The 22,724-nt window shown below is 32.7% G+C and overlaps 2 protein-coding genes and 1 long non-coding RNA gene across 5 annotated transcripts; 1 reads left to right on the forward strand and 2 right to left on the reverse strand.

Annotated features, from left to right (window-relative positions):
- Positions 1–191: 191 nt before the first annotated feature.
- Positions 192–3,108, reverse strand: LOC121257368. 2 transcript variants are annotated; one of them, XM_041158357.1, is made up of 2 exons: positions 2,276–3,108; positions 192–582 (listed from the first exon to the last, which is right to left on the reverse strand). In XM_041158357.1, exons 1-2 carry the CDS (start codon positions 2,673–2,675, stop codon positions 566–568), a joined length of 417 nt encoding a protein of 138 aa, XP_041014291.1. In that variant the 5' UTR covers positions 2,676–3,108; the 3' UTR covers positions 192–565. The 2 variants fall into 2 exon arrangements, with proteins under 2 accessions (XP_041014291.1, XP_041014290.1); XM_041158356.1 differs by having other exon boundaries at positions 192–648.
- A 2,469-nt stretch (positions 3,109–5,577) lies between these two features.
- LOC121257372 (agamous-like MADS-box protein MADS4) lies at positions 5,578–14,053 on the reverse strand. 2 transcript variants are annotated; one of them, XM_041158359.1, is made up of 8 exons: positions 13,708–14,053; positions 11,131–11,212; positions 8,899–8,966; positions 8,685–8,784; positions 6,796–6,837; positions 6,662–6,703; positions 6,171–6,325; positions 5,578–5,968 (listed from the first exon to the last, which is right to left on the reverse strand). In XM_041158359.1, exons 1-8 carry the CDS (start codon positions 13,890–13,892, stop codon positions 5,884–5,886), a joined length of 759 nt encoding a protein of 252 aa, XP_041014293.1. In that variant the 5' UTR covers positions 13,893–14,053; the 3' UTR covers positions 5,578–5,883. The 2 variants fall into 2 exon arrangements, with proteins under 2 accessions (XP_041014293.1, XP_041014294.1); XM_041158360.1 differs by having other exon boundaries at positions 6,171–6,307; positions 13,708–14,052.
- On the forward strand, positions 6,761–7,376 carry LOC121257373. Its single transcript, XR_005939204.1, has 3 exons — positions 6,761–6,897; positions 6,990–6,995; positions 7,325–7,376. It is a non-coding gene; the product is annotated as an uncharacterized LOC121257373 (long non-coding RNA).
- Positions 14,054–22,724: the final 8,671 nt, after the last annotated feature.

A 22,724-nucleotide genomic window follows, 5' to 3' on the forward strand; every position in this document is an offset into this window, starting at 1 on the left:
TTAGCTACCAATAATAACAAGGAAAAAGAATAATCCTCTGGAGGACATGAAAATACCTCGGCCTCGATTCCTTTCTATGATCACCAATTTCGACTAAGATATATACTTGTTGGAGATTTTCGTTATATTCATTCATATTTCCAAAATATTCCACCAAAAAACACAACCAAACTTGTGGTGAGTGAACAATATGATTCCTAACAGCTAAAATTTTTATATATATCCATGAAAAAAGAGAAGAAAATCTACATAAACTTGTGGAAAAATGAAAGAGAATATGAGAACCAAACTGGGAATAGCTCTGACTTCTTCTCCCAACTTGGAAATGAGTAGGCAGTAGCAAAAGAAAACCTTTAACAATTCACCATATCTACTATTATCCCCACATCCAGAAACATTTTAATAGACAAATTATTCACAATTCCTGCATCAATACTTGAAGAGGCTCTACGTAGTGTAATTGTCCCGATGTGTTGCTAGAAGAAGCAATATCCACAGGAACGTTGACTCTCCTCGGATCCTCCCCTAATAATTCAATTCTCTCCTCAGAACCACCTTTTTCCCTTCACAAAAGTTTCCAAGCTGCAGCAATTGGAAGCCATAGTGGGCAAAAAATATCAGAAATCTTCCGAAATGGCATTGTGGCCACTGCAGTCAATAGTACACAAAAAATTTGAGTAAAAGACTAATTATTCATCAAGCCACGTGTTAAAGCTCTTCAAGATTGGCTAAGTTTATATTTGAATGAGATCCAGAATTTAGGTCTGATTAACAAGCTTTTATTTGGAGAAAAGCAACGTACTCTTTCTACCCATTAAGACAATCATGCGTAAAGCAATGTCTAACAACAATTCATTTTGATGTATCCCAAGTACTCACCGAATGCCACGCATAACATTCCTGAGCAGCACTTATAATACCAGGAAACTCTCTTGGATATAGAAAAATCGCTCCTTGGAGATCCTCAATCCCATAGCTTTTGGACAATGCAGTTTCATTTATAATTTTTTTTAAACATATTCATATATATTTTAAGGGAAGGGGGGCAGGTGATTATAGCCTTTTGGTATTAGAATGAATAATGAAGACTGTCATGGGCTGATCATTTGTATGGGGAGCCAAAATAACATAATCAAACTGCCTAACAAAACATGAATACTTATATTGCAACAGCTAAAAGTATCAAAGAAATTGAAAATGAGAACTAAAAAGATAATCCAACCTTCATACTTGTTAACTACTAACATCAAGTATCACACATCTCTGACAAAATGAATTATTAAAGATTCTTTGCAACCAATCTAAACCCTGAAGCAATCTCCAATCAATTTCTTCCATTCTTTTGTTTTTTCTTCACCCCTGTTTTGCTCTTACAAAAAATCACAGCACTTCTGTATCCAAGAAGAAGATACTACGCAGTAGTTGCTTGATAAGATATGCACATAGCAAGCTAGCAGCAAACATCTAGTTTGTGGTGGATCAAGATGGGACTATTGACAACTACGGCAACTTTTTCACCTATGCATAAGGGAGGAGGAAGGCAGGTAGGAAATAAGAGGCAAAATCAGACCTAATGATGGGCCTTCCCAAACCCAAGCATGAGACTTCGCTTCTCCACCACAACCCTCAGTCCACGTGATTTTTCATTTTTCTGTTTTGGCATAGAAATGAAATCATATTATGAATAAAAAAGAAAGTGTAAGGACCCTTGGAATTCGAATTCCAGATAAAAGAACAAAGCCATAGGAGAAGCAGCCGAAAGAAGTTAAAAGATTAGAGCTTGACAACGAACAAGCAGGATGAACTGAGAGGTGGGGGAGGACAAAGAAGACTTCCTGAAACTTGTCCATGCCCGGTGTTAGTGGTGCCTCTTAAGCCATGAAACCCAATAGGACTGTATGCTTGCAACCACCATTCACAAACAATTGACTGCATACGGTATTCAACTAATCGCACCTATTCGCATAATTAGGATCCTAAATCCCACCAGCCTAACACGACGTGAATAAAACATGAATCCAGCACTACACAGAAAGCCTAAATTAAATGGAAAGTAATTTAAGCAACTTATTACTCTTTCTCGTGTGCTTCTAAGAAACAAACAAAACGCGCCTAACAGAATCTCCTACGCAGAGTAGAATATGAAAGATCAAACCAATTCCTTGGCATCATTAGCAAGATACAAAGGCAACGAATTCGATCATACAGACAAACAAACAATACTTTAAGACAAAATCAATACATAAATAGCCATGAAATTGAGAAAATTTCTTACCAGGAATGTCCTTTCGCGGCGTGGGTGGCGCAGTGGCGTAACAGAGAAGGGAGCGACCCAACATCGAGAGGGTCGATACGATTCCAGCCACGTAGAACACCATGACCAGCCCGAGAATCCACGGCATCAATATAAACCCGATAAAGAAAGTGACCGATCCGCATAGCATCAGGGCCAGTGAAATCCCAAGCATCAGGGAAGCGAAACCCGCCGGCGAGATCTGAGCCGCAGGAGAGGGCCGCCTGGAGGAGGAAGAAGACGACGGTGACGTCGTCAAAGCCTGCGGCAGAGAGTCGGAGAAAGGGATCGGCGACGGCGGGGATCTGAGGATGTTGAGGACCAGAGCGGAGAGCTCGTAGAAAATTCTAGATTGCTCGTCTTGATGCTGCCTTCTCGTCATTTTCCTTTTTCCGGAAAATTTGATTTTTCGTCAAAATCTTAGAAACCAAAACCAAATGACGATAAATTCTAAAAGGATGATGGATTCTTTCTTTAAAAAAGAAACTTGAGGAAAACGAGGCAAGTGGATAGGCTCGGAAACTTTATCTACAGCGGTTCTGTTGATTGGTGAGGCTTTCACGTAATTGCATGTGGAGAGTTGTTACAGGCAGATTAGTTTGTTTCCCAGGAAATTCTTCCCACGACGTCTGGAAGACGTAGAGAGAAGGAAAGAGACGCGGCGGTGGTATTCCGATCGCGGAGACAGCTCTGCGATATTCCGGACGCTTTTCCCTCTCTCTTTTTTCTCAGACTTTTCTTTTCCCGTTTGGATAGAGAGAAAATTTAATATATATGAGGGTTCGAGTGCGTGCGCCGATTTGGCTGGGGAGCTCCATCTTTTGTGTGGACTATAGATAAGATAAAGCCCGCCGCCCGTGCGGCGTGCGTAATCTTGGCGCGTGTAGAACACGATCCATGCTTGGAGTGGGTCTGAACAGTGAAGGTGGTGGCGATTAGGCAAAGACCAGCTGACGCGGAACCTTATCGTCAACGAATTTGTTTTTGAGTCTGAGACATCCTCATGTCTCCCGATTAAGCGCGTGGAGAAGCCTCGGGTGACCATCCGATACGGGATAGTTTTGTAATTCTCGGGCTGTATGACTTTTCGGCCAGAGTATTATTGGGCTTAGGAATCTGAACATATAAAAAATAATAATTTTAAAAAAATATATTATTTGTAGTTCTGTTGAATGCCTCTTTCCACATCAAATAATAAAAAATAAATAAATTATTTGATACTTTAGATATGGGTGAATAATATATATTTTTGGAATTTAAAATGCAAAATGCAAAGTTTTTAATAATTTAAGGGTGTAAAATTAGATTGCATTGTGCAAAGGTTAGAGACAGTTTTTGTAAGTAATATTATTTTTTTATCTGAATTTTTATCATCATTTATTAATTAATTAATTAAAATATGATACATTTACCATTTTTTTTCATTCATCAACCATTTGAGCAAAATTCCTTCCATTCAAAATTCAACTCGATTTATATAAAAAATAATAATACGATTAAAAAGAATATTAATTTTGCCAATAATTTTATCAGTAGCTAATGATTTATTTAATAATTATCGATTGGCTTTTGGGGTTATGACAAATACCTCCGTCCAACTGTAGGGCCCTGATCATCTGTGGGCTATCCGATTGATTGAAACTAATTGGGGATAAAAGCCCATATGCTTGCCCACACCGAGCATTAAAACAAAATAAAGGAGGAGAGGGGGGATGCATATTAATCATAAAATCTTGTAAAATTATATTATCTGATAATAATGTATTCTAAATAATTTTTTTTTTGTTTAATAATTGATATAAAAATAATATAGAAGTCCACGAATAACTCGATTTGACCGACGACCTAAAATGATAATAACATTAATAATTCATTTAATAATTGGATGACAAGATTCTTTCGGGCACGAGTAACACAAGCGCAAATCGCGATGGCTTACCACCGTGTGTTGATAGTATTTTTCATGTATTTTAATTTTTTTTACTTAATAGTTAAGGAAATAATTATTAGTGTATTGATATTTTTTTTATATATTTTTTAAAAATATTATAAAATGATAAAAATATATAAATAAAAAATTGAAAAAAAATAAATGACATTAAATGAGCAGACTACTCTGAGCGGCAGAGTAGCACCGCTCAATGATATTTATAGTTATAGATTATATATTTATAGTTATAGATTATAGAATATGCAAGTATTGCATATTTCTTTTAGAGAGAATGAGTAAATTAAGCGAAATTAATTACCGGGAAAAGTCACTTTCCTTGTAATTGATCAGGTTTGTCTTATTAATCGAAAGGACATGCCAACTAGATATCGTGCTCTAGAAAAACAAAAAACTATTATATATTTTGTCATCTCCTAATCGTATTTATTGAAATCATCAAGTGATTATTCGTTTACATAATTAATATATAAAATTACTGAAAATGTGACATCAACTTGTGTAATTAAAAATATTAATAAAATCTAATATGAATAATAACATGATTATATTGATGTTGTTGTTGTATAGTTGTTTAGAGCCCGGAAGAATTCACAGTTTGAGTAGGGAAAGTTAATTAATTTATGGAATTGTTCTTGCCCGTTCATGAAGCATCGAAGTTCGAAATTAGCTACTTATCCAAAATAGAAGTGATAAATCTAACAAAAATAAATTCAAAAATTGATATGATTTCATGTAATGATACATTATATTTATTTTACAATCTAACGTCATACAAGAAAAACGGGCTTTTGTGACCAATTTATTACAATCAAAAGATTATTCACAATTAATTTTAGTTGCAAATAATCATTTCGCTGGAATTAACTAGTCGCAAATAAGCAGTTTTCTTATAGTGTATATATATATATATATATATATATATACATACCACATTCAACTGCATCTATTTAGAGTTTAGTTTTATGGGATCTCTTTATAAATAAAACATTTCTCTATCCAAAAGTTAAGAATAAAAGAGGTTCAACAACTAACTTTTGTTTCTTGGACATAACCAATACGTCATGTTAGATTTTTGGGGTTGTACAGAGAGAAGTTCCTAGCTAGTAATTAATAATTAGTTGTCAGTTATTTTGTATAACATTCTGTAGTAGTTGGATTAATGTAAGTTGTAAGCAAGAATCGAAGTTCTTGTCCTGTACACGAAATTAAGATTGAGAAATACATATATATATATATATATATATATATATATATAAAGTCCTTCTCAATAGCGAATAGATCGACCATGATGATGATCGTCTTATAAACTATATATGTAGCAATATCTACATCGAGATCAATTCAAGTTATATATATAACTGTTCTAAATTTTGACATGCAAACATACAATATTATGAAATTATTCAGCTCCAAAACGTATGCAGCTACAAAAAGAAATTAAAAAGCTCAGTGCTTGATCAAGCAGTACACATGCAGACAACTAAAACATATAAAGTACTATATAATTTCGTACAATTACAAATGTCTCATAATTTTCATCAAACGACATCAAAATTAAAACGATGACTATATATACTGATTCTTGTGGAAGGAATCAATGCATACCATGCATGATGCATGCTCTCTGCATATAATATTATCATGGCAACCATCCTGGCATGTAGTTATTCAAGCTTGGGCCAGCAGCGCCTGTGGCGACTGCTATATCATGATCAGGCTGATATCTGCATGCATTTCCATATCGATCAGATATCATTGTTTAATTAGTTTGTAGATGAAGTGAATTAGATCAGTTTTAAGATTTTGAGAAGATCGGTGCTCGCACGATAAAATTGGCATATTGCCTATATATCTTAATAGTAATATATATATATATATATATATATATATAATGTAATTCCTTATTATAAAATCAGGAATGCATACCCAATTTGTAACGTGGGTTCACACAAGGAATGAAAGATTAAGCCATCACCCTGAGCTTCAGCTGGTTGTCGGTCGTACCCAACATCGTTGGCATTTGGATTCAGTTGGAGTGAATTTATGTGGTATCCTTCCACCAGCTGCAAATCAATCATCAGCTGCAAGAACTCATATTCATGATGCTAATATTTCAAAAGGATAATTGATTATTCTCATGTTTACACAATTTGAACAGTTGAAATATTAGTTAATTTGACCGTTAATTGTTTAGTCCATATATATATTAGTCCATTCATATTTCGGATCAGGGTTTGATCATCATATATAGAAGTTATGATCTAGGTTTGATCAAACTAATGCAAATGATATCAGGTATATGTATGCTGATAACTAATTATAACCTTTAAAAAAGATATTTTAAAGTCAGTACATATTAGAGCACAAATTAATGAACACTACTTATGATTAAAGCGGTTCATGTCAATTTTGCCTACCCTTTGTCTCAGCGTCTTATTTGCTTCATCAAGCATATGTTCCTGCATAAATGAAATTTGAGATGAATTTATAAATGGGTGGAGATACTGAGCATGAGTAAGGAAAGCTATGTTGAAGCTTGATCTGAGCATACCTTATGTTGAAGATCAGTGAGCTGATCCAGCATGATTTGTGTCTGTCAAAATGTCATGAACAACAAATTAAGTTATTCGTACTTGAGTTGTTTACATATAATGTTGATCAGTTTGGTGAATTTTTTTTTTTAAATTAATTTTAGTGACTTAATTAACTCAACTAAGACAGTACTCTTTTAGTGTACTGTGGAAGCTCAAGGTCAATTGCAATCCATGCACGCATCTTAATTAACTAATATATATATATACTAGCTAGGTTGCTGGTTGCAAGCACTGATCTGTACACAGTTGCATGCTCTTGTAAGCAACTACATCTTATATGTTAGTATCAGTCCGTCCCCAACTTTCCTCCTAGAGTTGCAGCATATAGATCAAAAGAGCGTATTCCACGATAAGTGCTTGTCCAAATTTAAAATGAATAGGAGGACAGGTTGTGAAAAATGGGTCTAATAATATTGTCTTCGTGTAGACTTTCTTGATGCCTATGATTGCTTAAATATGAATAATTTTCCTATTAATATGATCAAGAATGTGCTGCTAACACTCCACATGGATTTTCTATAGGTCTTAGCCCAAAATTTTTTTTTTATCATAACTTTATCCTATGAGTTCTTCAACTCGCAAGTTAGTGTGAAAGATACATTTTGAAGAAATTCATAGGCCTAACTAATATCATAAAATCGGTTTTACAAGAGAAGCTTGCTAATTCCTTATAAATATGTCCATGACCTTATCCATAGACAATGTGAGATTATTTTTCAACACCATCCCTCACGTGCAGGCTACTATTTTTCCTGGTCCTTATCACGGGATAAGTAGTGTAGGCCCTGAGCTTCCATTCGTCCTGTGGCAGGTTCTGATACCGTGAAGAAACTCATAGGCCTAACTCATCTCATAAAATTAGTTCTACCATGAAGTTTTTCATGGTGTTAGAGCAGAGGTACTGAGTTCGAACTTTAACTCTATAATCTATCCCATTTAATTAAATAATATTTCACGTGTTGGGCTACCCAATAAGGGAAAGTCTGGCCCACACGTGAGGGGAAGTGTTAAGATATAAAATAAATAATAAAACATACCTCCCATCATCTTAAGGTTTTTGGACAAGTAGTAATTTCACACATTCATCTTTCATACTGCTACATGCCATATACTGCTCAATTTGGAAAGTATCCAAACTTATATAAGCTTAATATTTTTAGTTTTAATTTCATAATTTAGCATGTCCGATGTGTCGGGACATGTCTACACAAACTTACAAATAGAGTTCTTCTTAACCAACAGAGCAATTGTTGCGATCAAACTATTAAAATTCTCGAAGATGTATATATCATCTACTATTGCAGGTTTGAGCAATTGACAGTTTGCAATTGCAAAAATCTACTCATACTTAATTTCTCAATTTCTAGTTGACAAGGAACGTCGTTTGTTTTTATAGAATTTTGCTCTAATGGTATTCAAAGTATGCCAGCATTAATCATAGATCTATGCGCTAACAAATATACAAAAAACTTGTATGATCAGTGTACATGTATAATTATCATCTAGAGGATAATTATATTTGTAATATATGATATGATTGTGAAAACACCACTTGTCCCAAAAGTTTAAGCAGATGGGAAGAGATAAATTTTATTATTTATTTTACATCTTAACACTCCCATTCATTTGTGGCCCAGACTTCTCCTCAATGAGTAAGCCCAACAAGTGTAATATTTAATTAAGCGGAGTAGAGTGTAGAGTCAGGGTTCGAATTCATCATGATCACTATTTTGATACCATCTCAAAATACCACTTGTCCCAAAAATTTAAGTTGATGGGAAGAGATAGATTTTATTATTTATTTTATATCTTAAAAATGATAAGGTAAGGTGGTAAGACTGAGTACCCGTGTTGATCTGATCTGCTTCAGTGACATGTCCAGCTGCCTTTCTAGTGACTCTAGCTCTTTGCTGCTTAAAGGGCCAAGATCTTCTCCCAGAAGATGCCTAACATATACGATAACCATCGATCAAAAGCATAAGTGCATGGCCGCCGGCAGTATGTGTATTTCCATTTTTCCAATTAAAAAAACTAACTAGAATCAAAGATGGAGGAAATACCTTTGGGTTCGCTGCAGGGATTCACAACGTGCTTTAAGCTTCAAGTATTCCTGCTGACTACTCAACTCCTATATATAAGTACGTACAGTATAGTAGAGTTTAATTAGATTGCATGGAGAATTCATACTACCACATGATACCGATGATCATATACGTACAGTCATCACATGAGTACAACACTTGATAACTATCTTCTTCTTCTTCTTCTTTTTTTTTTTTTGTAAGTATATATGTAATAACTAACTCTTTAGTTCCAAATTACTTTGACCTATTTAGGGTAAGTAAGCTAGATACCTTAATTGGATTTGAGCTTTCATTTAACTCTTAGTTGTTAAGAATTCTCAATTGGTTTAGTTTTGGATCATGTAATGACTCAATGAAAATTCAAATTCATATATGGACTTATGCTTCAAAAAGACGGGTCAATATTATAGTAGTCTCTTGATATCATTATAAACTCAAGAGTTTCTCCCATGAGATAATGTGGGATCTATCATTCACCATTCTCTTTTAGTAAATTTGGTGAACTACAATAACCCAGCTCCTTAAATAATCCTTGAGATTCATTATATAGGTGTACACGACTCAATGCTAGCTCACACTTAGGGCTTGATTGGAAATAGATCTTATTCTAAAACTCTCATCTCATTCCATCGCATCTCATCCCATCTCATTCCCAAACATAATTTAAATACAAAATTTTCAAAGTAATTATTACAACTTTTTTAAACTAATCATTACAACTTTCACAAACTCTTAAACAAAAAATAAAAACAATTCAATTTTTTCAAATCTCCAAATAAAAATAATATTATAAAACTACATTCTAACAATGTTTTAACTTTAAAATATTTTTTATTCGATTTTTTCTCTCTCATTTCACAAAACTCAAAAAATACTCAATTCAAACTATCTCACTACTATTCACAAACTATCTTACTATTATTCACAAAACTCTCATCTCATTTCACTCCCCAAACTAGCCCTTGTGATCATATATAGACACTGTACAACTTTTAACAATATATGCTACCAAAAGTTAAAAACACATATCATGCATGGGATCATACTTCAAAATAACTAAACAAGATTACAACGTTTGAAGCCACTTATAATCATTGTAAGCCATGAGAGTTTATTTTGACAATATGCATGAGATCTAATTCACCATCCTTGATCTATATTACGTTAATTGAATATTAAACTTTCACCTCCAAACTAAATAGGGTCCAAGCAGGTTTAGGAAAATGTATATATATATATATATATATATGTCTCATTAATTAGTTAATTTATTTGTATATACCGCAGCTTGCTATATATATCCTAGCATATTGTTTGTACAGTTTGCTTTAATCCTTCTCGATCCGATAATTAAGTACTTCTTTATATATTAACCACCTTAATTCCCTCTGAAAACTCCTGGCCTGTTGATTTTGAATCTTTGAAGATGTAAGACTGATCATCCAATTGCATGCCCCGCCTAACTCATTTCTCTTCTGTCCGTCCAGCAGCCACATAATTTTTAGTTAAATGAAGAGTTGTTAATTTTACTGATTTCTTTTGCATGCTAACTTCATGATTACCTTTTATATATATATATATATATATATATATATATATATATATATATATATATATCATGTACCTTGTTTATAAAATAAAACAAGTAAATATTAGCACCTATAAAAAGTTATGGCTGGCGCGCGAGGCCCAAAATAGATATCAGTTAAGTTGCTGTACTGTACCGATCGATTAACTAATCATAAGCGGCTTGACAGCATTAAGAAAATCTTTCAACTTAATTAATCGTTGCAACTTAATTTGTTTTTATTATCATGTAATGTTAGTACACTAGTATAATTAAGCCAAAACCTCCATCAAAATCTATCATGTGTCAAATTAGCTCAATCTATTCAGATTGGAATGCTAAATAATACCATACGAGCATATATATATATATATATATATATATATATATATATATATATATTAGAGAAATACTTTAGCCACAAAGAAGTTCTACAAAAGTAAACCTACAAACTGATGTGGCTTGATGTGATACGTCAGGTTGTAAAGCTACTTCTATTGTAAGGTAGATCTAACAATATATCACATGATGAAACCATGTCAGTTTATAAGTTTACTTTTGTGAAATTTTTTTATTGCTGTAGCAGTTCTCTATATATACTGGTTATGCAAAAAATTAAAACAAAAAAAATTAAACTGTACCAACGCCTCCCTTGCAGATATGCTTGTCTGATCTGGCGCTCCATAGTTGCATTTCTGATACTTCTCTAATGTCTTGAGCATGCTGAATATGTTTTTTTTTTCAATAGCATGAAATTAATTACGAACGTGCATGATTTCATAAATCAAAGGGCAAAACTTTCATGCAGTTAAATACAAGAAAAACTCTACTCATCATCCCTTCACCACACACCACACATGATTTTTTTATTTTTTATTTTTTTACCTTAGAACTCAATTAGTTTAGCAGGAATAAAACAAAAAAATAAAAAATAAAAATAAGTGTACTGTGTGAGATGATGAGTACGTAGCAAAGCTCTAAATACAATGGTCTAAATATTCATGAGCATGATAATAAGAATATAATGAATGAATTAAGCTGCAGTTATTTTTCAAAAGTCATGCATGAGGTACGGAGAATATATATGATAAGATCAAGAATAGATCGTGTAATGGTGGAATGTGGATCAAATGAAGCATGGTAAATGCTCATAACAAAATTGGTAATTAAACATAAGATAAGCTGAGTTCTTGTTAAAATAATTAGTAGTAGTATGCCTGTTCAATGAATTTACAACAGTATTTTCCTCATGGCAGTAGTGAGGATCAGCAGCAGCAGCAGGATATATACTTAATATTGACTCTTGATCAGGTTGTATGTTATTTTTTCTTTTATTTTCTTCTTTTATGAGAAATAGACTGCATTCATTTATGAACGTGAAGTTACAGCTGTGACTGATACATACAGGGCAAAATCCAGATTACAAGCTAACTACTCACGGTTGGGGCTCCACCAGTATACAAACTCCTTTGTGACTGATATGATCTTAACTTCTAGAACTCTCTACAGACAAACCGTCTGAGAGATCACACTCTGCCTAAAGCAAAGACTTCAAATCCCACCCTATAGAAGAGGAGAAGACTTTCACTCTATGGACAAAATGTCCAAAAGACTATTTATTTTTTATTATTAACTTAAAATAAAAGAAAATAACAAAAAATGTAAATGATACATAAGAAAATAGCGAAATATAGCTTGAAAATTTGTAAATCTACATTTTTAACATTAGAGAAAATCAAAAAAGAAAACACAAGGACTGTGGTGGCCCTTGTATGTTAATTTTTTAAAACCATTATGGCTAGGTGGCTTATTTTTTAGTTTAAAAATTAACCTTACCAGCTTGTTTTGAGGAGCTTTAATTAATTTGATGTTATTTCCAAAAAATTAATTCGATCAATGTTTGCTTGCTGCCAAGTTTATTATAAGCTTAATTAGTTCAAGAACTAATTAATTAAAACTTGGTTAATTTGATAAATTCAATTTTGAAGAGGCAAAGGAAGAACGCACCGAAGTCTATAATTAGTAAATTAATTAGAAGCCTCGCTCGGACCAATATCTCGTGAACTAATTAGAATTTCATGAGGATTTTTTTTTCCCCTTTTCAAATGAGAAAATAAACACCCAGTTTCCCCTTGTATATAACTAGTAATCTCAAAATTAAATACCCTTACTAGACTTCAAAATATGTCACTAATGACATGAATTGGGATCTGAAAGGGGACAAATTAATGGTTGTGCCAGAGAGAGAGAGAGAGAAACCCTAAACTAGGTAGGGGATTTGAAAGATCAAACCCTAGATTATTACTCAGATCATGCAGATGTAACAAACGTCTTCATATTCTCTCATGACCTGAGTCTTGATCATGAAAACACTATGACATGGACAATCCACACAGACACAGAGAGAGAGAGAGAGAGAGAGAGAGAGAGGTTCTGTAAATAAAGGGCAGACGTACGAATGGTTTATTAACTTGGATGTGGTTAAGAAACTAAAACCAATTAATGGAACTGGAGAGAATTTGCAAAACGGAAATAGAAAAGATTTATTCTAGATTTCAGCTTCTCTCTGTTTGGTTCTTGGAGAAAAATGAGTGGAAAAGGAAGGAAAAAAATTTATGAAAAGCCTTAAAGCCGCTTAAGGGAAAAAAACACTTGAAGTTTGAACCTTTTTCTGAGACACTAGAAACTTGAATCACATCTTCCGACTTCTTGTAAAGAAACTTAAAGCAGTGTATACCAAACAGTAAACTAAGATTGAATATTTCTCAGATTTCTTCAACAAAACGAAAAACACGAACGAAAAATTCAGGCTTTACAAGTGAGAGCGAAAGAAGGCCGGAAAGATCAAAAGAAAAATAGAAGGCAGAGACTTTGAAAACCCAAAGATAAAGCAAAGATAACACTAAATGGAGTCAATCCAACAGTGATCTTCTTTTTATGGTTTTCCAGTTGCAGATCTAACAGGAATACGAACACCGAAGCACTCAACCTGCTAAAAACGCCGAGACATTCACTAAAACGGCAAAAAACTCTTAACATCCAAAAAAAATAACCCTTTTTTTTTTCTCTCTTTCAAAAAATCAACTTGGAGATCTAAATTAAAGAAAGATGACTTAGAAAATAGAATAATAAAAGTAGAAGGATGCAGTTTTGATGGTTTTGCTTTGCCTTTTGTGGTTTGGAGGGTGCAAAAGTGGTTTTGTTGTTTTGGTGAATACCTTGAACTGCTGCAAAACTCGTACAGCTTTCCTCTATTGGAGAAGATGATGAGAGCAACCTCGGCATCGCAAAGGACGGAAAGCTCGTAGGCTTTCTTCAAAAGTCCGTTCCTCCGCTTAGCAAAGGTCACCTGCCTGTTGATCTTGTTCTCGATCCTCTTCAGCTCCACTCTCCCTCTCCCCATTTCCCCCCACAAACTAGCAAAATTATCCCTAGAAAAATACACTGAAATCAACTGGTTCTGCGTCTTGCTCTATTTATACCCCATATATATATATATATATATATTTCAACCTTAGATGGTTGGTGAACCAATGGAGCTTTTGCTGAGAATCTAACAACCTTTGCTTTGTTTAATACACTAACAATGATAAGACACAGTAAACAAATTAGCGAATTATAAGCGGAGTTGTACGTAAGCTTTTTAGTCTAGAGGGTTATGGAGGTGCTTGATCATGTGGAATGGTTGACGATCACACGGTGGAGAGGTGAGGGGAGGTTGCACGTGGGAAGCAGGGGATTAGAACGAAAACGGAAAAATGGGAGAAACCTTAAAAGGGCGGTGCTACGTGTCGAGATATGAAGCGAAGAACGTCCAGTAAGCCACCTGACCATTTTGGGGTTCGGGCAATCATGTGACCTTACATTCGTCATTCGTATATTACTTCACTTTTACGGAAATACCCTCTTGGGTGTCTGTGTGAGCCTAAGCTCCTTGTTTTCTGGTTTATTATTTTATTATCACTTTTTATTTATTTTTTTATTATTATATATTATTATTTAATATTTTATCATTATTTTTTTACTATTTCTTCACTACTATTCACATGACAACCTAAATTAAGCACGAGCTAGCTCTAGTACTACGATTACTCCGTCGAATTTTACCTTAGTGCATATCTACTAGAATGGGGTATAAAATAAATTTTATATACTTCAATCACAAAGAAATGTTATTATGACTTCTTCTCCTTATCATTCATATGTTATATATATACTTGTTAAAGGAAAACAAAACAAAAAGTAAGTGTATGGTGTAGATTGAATAGTGAGTTGAATCTTTCATATTATTAATTAAATAGATCGAGATATACAATTTTTAAAATAACAATATTATGCCTTTAGACATCATCGGCGGCTAAAATTTTTCTCGCATCGACATGGTCGGATCAAGTCAAGTTCGATGCTACCATTTTTTGATATGAACATATCCCATGCCGTCGTGGCCGTTAGATCTAGCTAAATTATTTGGTACCACCCGAGATCCAACTCGGTCGAAGTGATCTACGATCACCTCCGGCGACAGGTGGTAATAGTGGAGGCCAACCGTTTATGAGATTGATTTGGTGTAGGTTTTTCTTATTTTAGTGTCAATTGAAAAGGTGTTGTTTCATATTTTTATTGAACTGTTTACACCACATCCTAATCGAAGGTAAATTAGATTTGGTTTGCATTGATCGTTCCGCCAAGCCAATTAGATTTACTCAACAACCATATTAGATTTACTCCAGATGATGTAGGATAATTTAATAAGCATATTACAAAAGGATAATATTTGAATCCAAATAATATCATTACTGGACTTATTAAATGAAAGACAAGTACTGTCATATTTATCTTGAGTAATGTTAAATACAATTTAAAGACGTGCAAGTCACATATATACTCTATTTTAAAATAATAGACCCACAATTAAAAAGTTAAATTTTTTATACATGTCTTAAATTTACTAATATTTTTTAAAAGAAGTGTACGTGAAATCTGTACATTTAAAAAATGTAGAAATCATTTCTTAGTTGTTGTATATTTCTCCAACAAAAACTTAAGCCAAAGTCAATGGCAAAACATCCTCCCATTTATTTTGATGTAAAAAAAAAAAAGAAAAAAAAAAAAAAGCACGATATCACTTTGTATTGTTAGCCGCCTTTTATTTTAGTTATATTATATCAAGTCCCATCATTTTCATTTAAAACAAAAATCACATCATTTAAAGATTCATCGTATAAGCTTCTATATATAGACCTAGATTTTCTCCAACTTTAATTCACATGCATGATCAGTAGTAGCTAGCTAGGGAATGTGAATAGCCGTCCGACCGTACCTGTATTATTGGTGTGTATACAGCTTAAAAATAAGAAACCATCATTTTCCTTTACACGGATCAGAAACTACTTAATTCTCTATGTATTAATTAATAGCTAGCCCGCATGCATGAATGTTATGATCCCCTTAGGCTGATTAGACATGCATGTGAGGCTATATATATATTGACAACAAATATTTTTAATCTGATAACATTATGATCATCATCATCTTGATTCACTTTATTTGATGGGAAGGGAATGCCGTGCTAATATTTATATGGTTTTAATTAATTAATTAATTAATTAATTTGGCCATGTGCTGATCAACCATAAATATACACCTTCAATTCACACATTATTTCCAATTAAAGTATAATATTAATTTAATTTCTGTAGCTAGAAAGATCAGCTTCCATGCATATTAATTAATTAATTAATTAGAGATGCACCTAAAACCAGAAAAGTGATTTGTTTAATTAGTACTTGCGCTGCATTAATTTTTGACCCGCAAGCTAGAGAGACCTTCATCATGTGGCCATGAAATTAATTAAGATAGACAGATCAACTCTTCAAAAGTGATGCTTCAGACTTAATTAATGTGGCAAGTCAATGAAGACAACACGTACAGTACTTCTAACTCATGCATTTGCTACGTGATATATAATTTGAACGATAATTAAAAAAATAAGTTTATATTTTTCTTAAATATTGATAGTCAGGCGCTCCTACGTACTATATATATATATATATATATGGCACAAGTGATCATGCATGTCATTACTCATTGGTTGCGAATAGTCATTTTGTTGAAATTAATTGGTCACAAAAATCTATTTTTCTTGTAGTGTGCAAAGATCATGTGTTCTCTACAGTACTAACGTGTAAATTAATAGAAAAATCTAAACACAAATTAAATCTTATTACTCAAAGATTAATTCGTGCTTGAAAATGAAGTATGAATGTCTTAAGCCCCGTTTGGATAATGAGATGAGATGAGATGGTTTTAGATGAAAGTTGAAAGTTAAATAAAATATTGTTAGAATGTTATTTTTAAATATTATTATTATTTTAAAATTTGAAAAAATTTAATTGTTTATTATATTTTGTGTGAAAATTTAAAAAAGTTATAATGATGAAATAAAACGAGATGAGATAAAACCGTTTCTATATTCGAATGAGACCTTAATTAATTTCTTCATCTTTCAAGCTCTTGCAGCTGAAGAAAAGAATAAAGATATAAGGGGTGTTATTAATCTAAAATATAAATACAAAAACTGATAAGAAAAAAAAAATATTTGATCAGCAAAAAAAAAAAAAAAAAAAAACATCTAGCTATCAAAGATATGTACATGGAAGATACTTGCATGGGAGATCAGGCAAAAACTCCCAGCAAATGCAATTTATATGAATATAGTCTTGATATATATAGATATATATATAATACTTGAATGCAAATACATAATTAATCTATAAATATATATATTTTGTATTTACATAAAAAAATTAGGACCCGGACCAATAATATTAATACGTCGTACCATTGTATTGACACAGATCACCTCATCGTCATGCATGTGTTCCTCTGACCGCTCGGAAAGCTAAGTTTCAAACATGAGTTCCTGCAGTAGCCGTATGGGCAGGGTCATGAATCATGATCGATATTGAATGCGCTGAAGGTCCAAACATCGTGTACTCCAAGCTTGTCTGTGTTTCCTTTTTCATTTGAAAACGATGTATACTATATAACCTTAGGCCGCCTTAGCTGGTGCATTCAGGCTGCTTGATGAATATTCTTCTTTTTTCTTGGACTTTTTCAATTTTCATTGCCATTTTGCTTTTCATTAACTCATGACAGATCTAGTACTAATTCCTATAATATTTCTTTGATTACATACATGAAAACCATTTCAAATAGACAGCTGACGTGGGACAGAATTTTGATTAATTTTGATGGCTAGTTTTAACAAATGATTAACAAAGAGAATACAAGAAATTCTCCTAAAAACACAGAGAAAACTCTAAAAGTTATTGATTAATAGTGAAATTCGAAATTATTTTATGAAGGCCACAAACTAGACTGAAATAGTTGCAAAATTTGAAATTATGAAGAAAACTAAATTATTGTATGAGAAGTAAATACATAAATAAACAAGAATCTTACAAAAAATTTGACCAAAATCAAAATTAGAATCACTTCCAAAACTTGAAACCAAATATTTACCAATAAGGCAAAAATGATCATAAATATATAATTTGATGGAAAATAACTAATATTGCCCTAGTCCAATGAAGATATTAAGCTTTTCCTTCCATATTTGGACAGATTCATCTTCTTAAGATAGTACTTCAACGCAATCAATGTAGAATCTTGACCTAAATACCCCATATAAATTCGGGTTTACACCATTAAATAATGAATGCGTGACATTTTTCTTTCCGTACTCATCACGTCCTTGAAAATATCAACAAGGTTTTTTAAGACATCAGTTGTCGTTCTTTCTATCAACCTACCTTAAAAGATATAGCAGGTCCAACTTGAGACTTAAAAAGAATGTTAAAGTCATAACCTAACTGTTGATCTAAAAGTATCAAGATCGACTATTGTTAGATACTAATTTAATTAAGTTTTTAATCATCATGATCATAACATTCCACCATACTTTTAAATTGAGTCGTGCTACACCTACCAAGGGTGTAACTCGAGAATGGCTCCCAACAAGACTAATTGGTCTTTTTCTATTTTTTTATTCATTTTTTTCATATATTTAATCATTTAAAAAAAATTCACAACAACATTAAAAAATACTTCTTTAATCATTACGTAAAAAAAAGTTCGAGATCCATCCTTAGTAGGATTAGCTTTTCTCTTTTGAATTTGACATTCTTGGCGACCATATAACTTTATGACATTGACTCAATAGTAACCATTCTCTTTTCTCTTTTGACAGCTCCACTTATTTATCATCATTCAATGATTTGACAGTACTAAATATATATATATATATATACCTACAGTAACTCATGCTCGTGGCATAGTCTCTATTTCGATATCAATTGTTCAATGTGATTTAATCATTGATCCAAAAATTCTAATACCATTAACTACTAATTTGGTTTAACCCATAGAATTATAACAATTTAGGTAAAGGCTATCTTTAAATATTAACAAATGGACGAGCTGCATGTATACGCAACTTTTGTTAATGGAGGGTGCATATACTCTGAAACCTATAAATATATATATATATATATATATATATATATATATATATATATATATATATATATATACACACACACACACATATACTAGGGAACGGCCTCAGGTGTGTTAGTCTCGGGGTGCACCCGACATAATGATTTAATAAAAAAAAAGTGAAAAAATTAGTAGCTTAATTGTCTAGGAAAAGAAAATAGAAAGTTAAAGAAAGACAAAAAATAAAGATTAAAAAAAAATCTAAACTTTAGCAAAATATGAGCATTGGTCTGCATCCATATTGGATTATCTATTTACTCTCTATATAATAATAAAATATTATTAATTTTTTATTTAAAAAAATTGAAACAAAAAGAAATTAAAGAAAATGAGTACACTATTAGAACAAAAAGGACATGAAAAAATATGTCAATTCATGTTCGCCGGGGGCTATTAAGGACCTTTTGATAAAACATGATCCTTCATTAAATTCTACATGGGAGCTACATGTCAAATGGTCAAGAGTCTTAAGGACCTTTTGGTAAAATATGACAATTCATTAAATTCTACAAGGGAGCTACATATCAAATGATCAAGAGTTTTAGGTACCTTTTAGTAAAACACGACTTAAAGAAAAAAAACAAAAGTTACTATTTACATTTAAATAACCACTTATTATAATATAGTAGATATATATATATATATATGTATATTGGTTTGCAGTACAATATTGTATATATGCAAGACAAGCAGCACTACATGAGTTAACATAATATAAAGAATGATGCAGAAATGCAAAAGCTAGCTAGCTGGAGGAGGGGTTACACGCACACTTGCACATTTATATACATATAGATATATATATATATATATATATATATATACAGTTATTCAAAAAAAAAATATATATATATATATATATAGACAGATATATAGCTAACCAGTTACCAAAGACATTGAAAGATCGAAATTATGAATCCGCAAATTTGATTGCACAGCTGACCACCACTTCCCTTGGCTTTTATTTTCAACCTCACCCATCATCAATCAGAATATTGTGGTCTCCACTCCACAGATTTGATCTTCTGTCGGTCTCTCAAAAAGCTAGGCGCAGTACAAGATATTGCAGATCAGGGCCGAGACCCATTACTTCCGCGCCCTCGAGTAGTGGTAACTATATATACAGTCTACTGTTGAGTTTATTTCGAATAATTTCCCATCCTTTTGATCAACTCACTTCTAATGAATGGAGTAAAAAGCTTCCAGCTAGCAGATCAAAGATTGAGAAATTATATAAGGTATGGCTTTAATGTGAAAGTCTGCACACCAGCTTTCTTCTTTGATGAAAAATACGGAATGCAACATACACTACTACTACTACTACTGCTGATGATGATGATGATGATCAGTCATATATATATATATATAGATGTTGGGGATGATTCAAGTTTACAGCTCTTCACTGTCATTAATATCATTTCTCGCAAACTTGTGCTACTGATTAACATCCTGATCAAATCCTATTCAATGCATGGTCATTAATCTTCATGAAATTTCATCATCATCTGATCTGGGTACGTAAAATCTAGCATCTTCCGTACATGACGTACAATTAAATAAATATATATAACGTGCCAAATTCTACTTAAAAAAGATTAAATCATAAATTAATTAATTTTAAAGTCAAAGAACTAGTGGATTAGGGAGTACTACTACTTCATATCACAGTACTGCAAATACCAAGTTTATAATTTGGATGTGGGTTTATTAGTAGAGCAAAAAGGCAGGGTTGGACTTGGAACGATCAAAGAAGTAGTGTTGATTGTATATCCAAAGGCTAAAGCTGAATGTCGTGGGGACTGATCATCGATTATAACTACGTATCCATTGTCAGATTTCTTGCCATTTTAAGGCAGACACTGTCAATGTCAATCTTTATGAGACGTGAACCTTATTCCAAATTTGGTAATTCTCGTACGTGTTGAGGAAGTCTCGTCTACCTAGAGGGGTTTCTCTCCTCCCAAGTTTATCTATGTCCTATCACTTTGAGAAACAGTACTGACCGCACGTTGCTTTTGCTCTGGTCATATCTCTTTGCAGGCCGGTCACCTTTCTTTTCTTTTCTTGCACCAGTTGAAAGCTCCGGCCATTATTGTTTGTGGCAAAGACACTTGGGTAAAAGCAAGAGTTGCATTTAATTCGCATCTGTTTGAAATAGGGTTTATTCAGTTTTCCTTAAGTTTTATCCTAACTTGAGAGCTCGATCACTCGAATGCAGCATTTATTATTATGTTATAGAGCCCATGTTATATGTGAGAAATACTGATCTAGTTTGGACAAGAACTTGAAAATATATTTTTTCGTTCAATACCATATAAAATGATTGAATGCAGTCTTGACGTAAGTAGGCAAAGATATTATATATGTTAAAAAGAAAGAAAATCAATCATCAATCTTTGCCATAATAATCTATAATTAAACTATTAGTCTAAACTCTCTCACAAGCTGCACCATTTTTCAACCATTACATAGATTGTGCGGGGAGGAAAAAAAGGTACCAAAGCATGTCATGTGATTGTGCTTTAGAAAATTTTATTTGGAAACTTGTTTATTGACGCATCTAACTCATTGAAGTGGAATTTGTTGGTTCTCTATGTGTGGAGCATGATTGTGTTTGTGATGGCCTATTTAATGATCCGACTCGATAAGGTTCTGTTGCGATTTTTTGGTGGATTCTTGGGCCATGGAGCCGAGGCTTATAGGAGCAAGCCGGTGCGATCATAGACAAGCCTCGTGGGGGTCTGTCGTCCGGAAAAATTGTTTGACCCACTAACTAGGTTTGAATATATATATATTCAAGGTAGGAACTAGGGTTTGGTGTCTGAGAGGACGATTTGCAAAGTGTAAAATATGTGTCAGCATAAGTAATATGTACTTTTTACCCGTGACTATATAAAAAAATAATCATACGTCATAAAATTATACAATTATTTTCGGCTTACTCATATTTTTTTAAGTTTTAAGGAAAAATTTATAGATCAAGAATAAATTTGAAAAAGTATCTAATAATGTAAAATTCGTTAGATTTTTATTATATAATTGTATTACTATTAATAAGTGAACAAAAAAAAAAGCATGTGAATAACTAATAAATTCTTCACAAAATAAAATAAATTATTCGCAACTCTCTCTATCTCTCTAGAAACGTCTCATTAATCATCTAGTTAGATAAATCTGCTGCCTCCCACATGCAAGAATCTTCCAGATTTGTTTTAACTATTAGATAAACTCTTTTGAAACTTCTAACTAGTTAACTGATTAATATGTGGTTGAAAACATCTCAAAGGTTGTAAAGGAAGATTATGTACAGGTGATAGACAAGAAACTCAATGAAGTAGAGAATGGCCCGTATGAGAAAAAAAATCATGTAACTATGTAAGCTCAAAAAGATAAGAAAAATTTATATAATATTATTGATATGAAATTAAACAAACTGCACAATGCACACCAAAGGTAAATAAAGAGAAATAGAGATGTCAAATCAAGACTATTATATTAATAGACTTAAGGATATTTGAGTGATATACATTGTGTTTGAGTGTTGGGGGCAATCTTAAATATTTTAAGAATATTTACACTTAAAATTGTAATTATATAATATATAAGACTAATTTTTAAAACTTTTTTTTGTTTTTTTTTGGGGGAGGGGGGGGGGGGGGGGGGGGGGGGGGGGGGG

This window comes from Juglans microcarpa x Juglans regia, chromosome 3S, assembly GCF_004785595.1.
Source record: "Juglans microcarpa x Juglans regia isolate MS1-56 chromosome 3S, Jm3101_v1.0, whole genome shotgun sequence".
Taxonomy (NCBI): Eukaryota; Viridiplantae; Streptophyta; class Magnoliopsida; order Fagales; family Juglandaceae; genus Juglans; species Juglans microcarpa x Juglans regia.

Excerpts from the sequence above, each read along its gene's own strand:
- LOC121257368 (XM_041158356.1), bottom strand. The coding sequence starts at position 2,675 with ATGACGAGAAGGCAGCATCAAGACGAGCAATCTAGAATTTTCTACGAG. Across the intron at positions 649-2,275 it reads GCCGCGAAAGGACATTCCTG|TGGCCACAATGCCATTTCGG; the intron begins GTAAGAAATTTT and ends TATTGACTGCAG.
- LOC121257372 (XM_041158359.1), bottom strand. The coding sequence starts at position 13,892 with ATGGGGAGAGGGAGAGTGGAGCTGAAGAGGATCGAGAACAAGATCAAC. Across the intron at positions 8,785-8,898 it reads TCCCTGCAGCGAACCCAAAG|GCATCTTCTGGGAGAAGATC; the intron begins GTATTTCCTCCA and ends CGTATATGTTAG. Across the intron at positions 6,704-6,795 it reads TCACTGATCTTCAACATAAG|GAACATATGCTTGATGAAGC; the intron begins GTATGCTCAGAT and ends TCATTTATGCAG.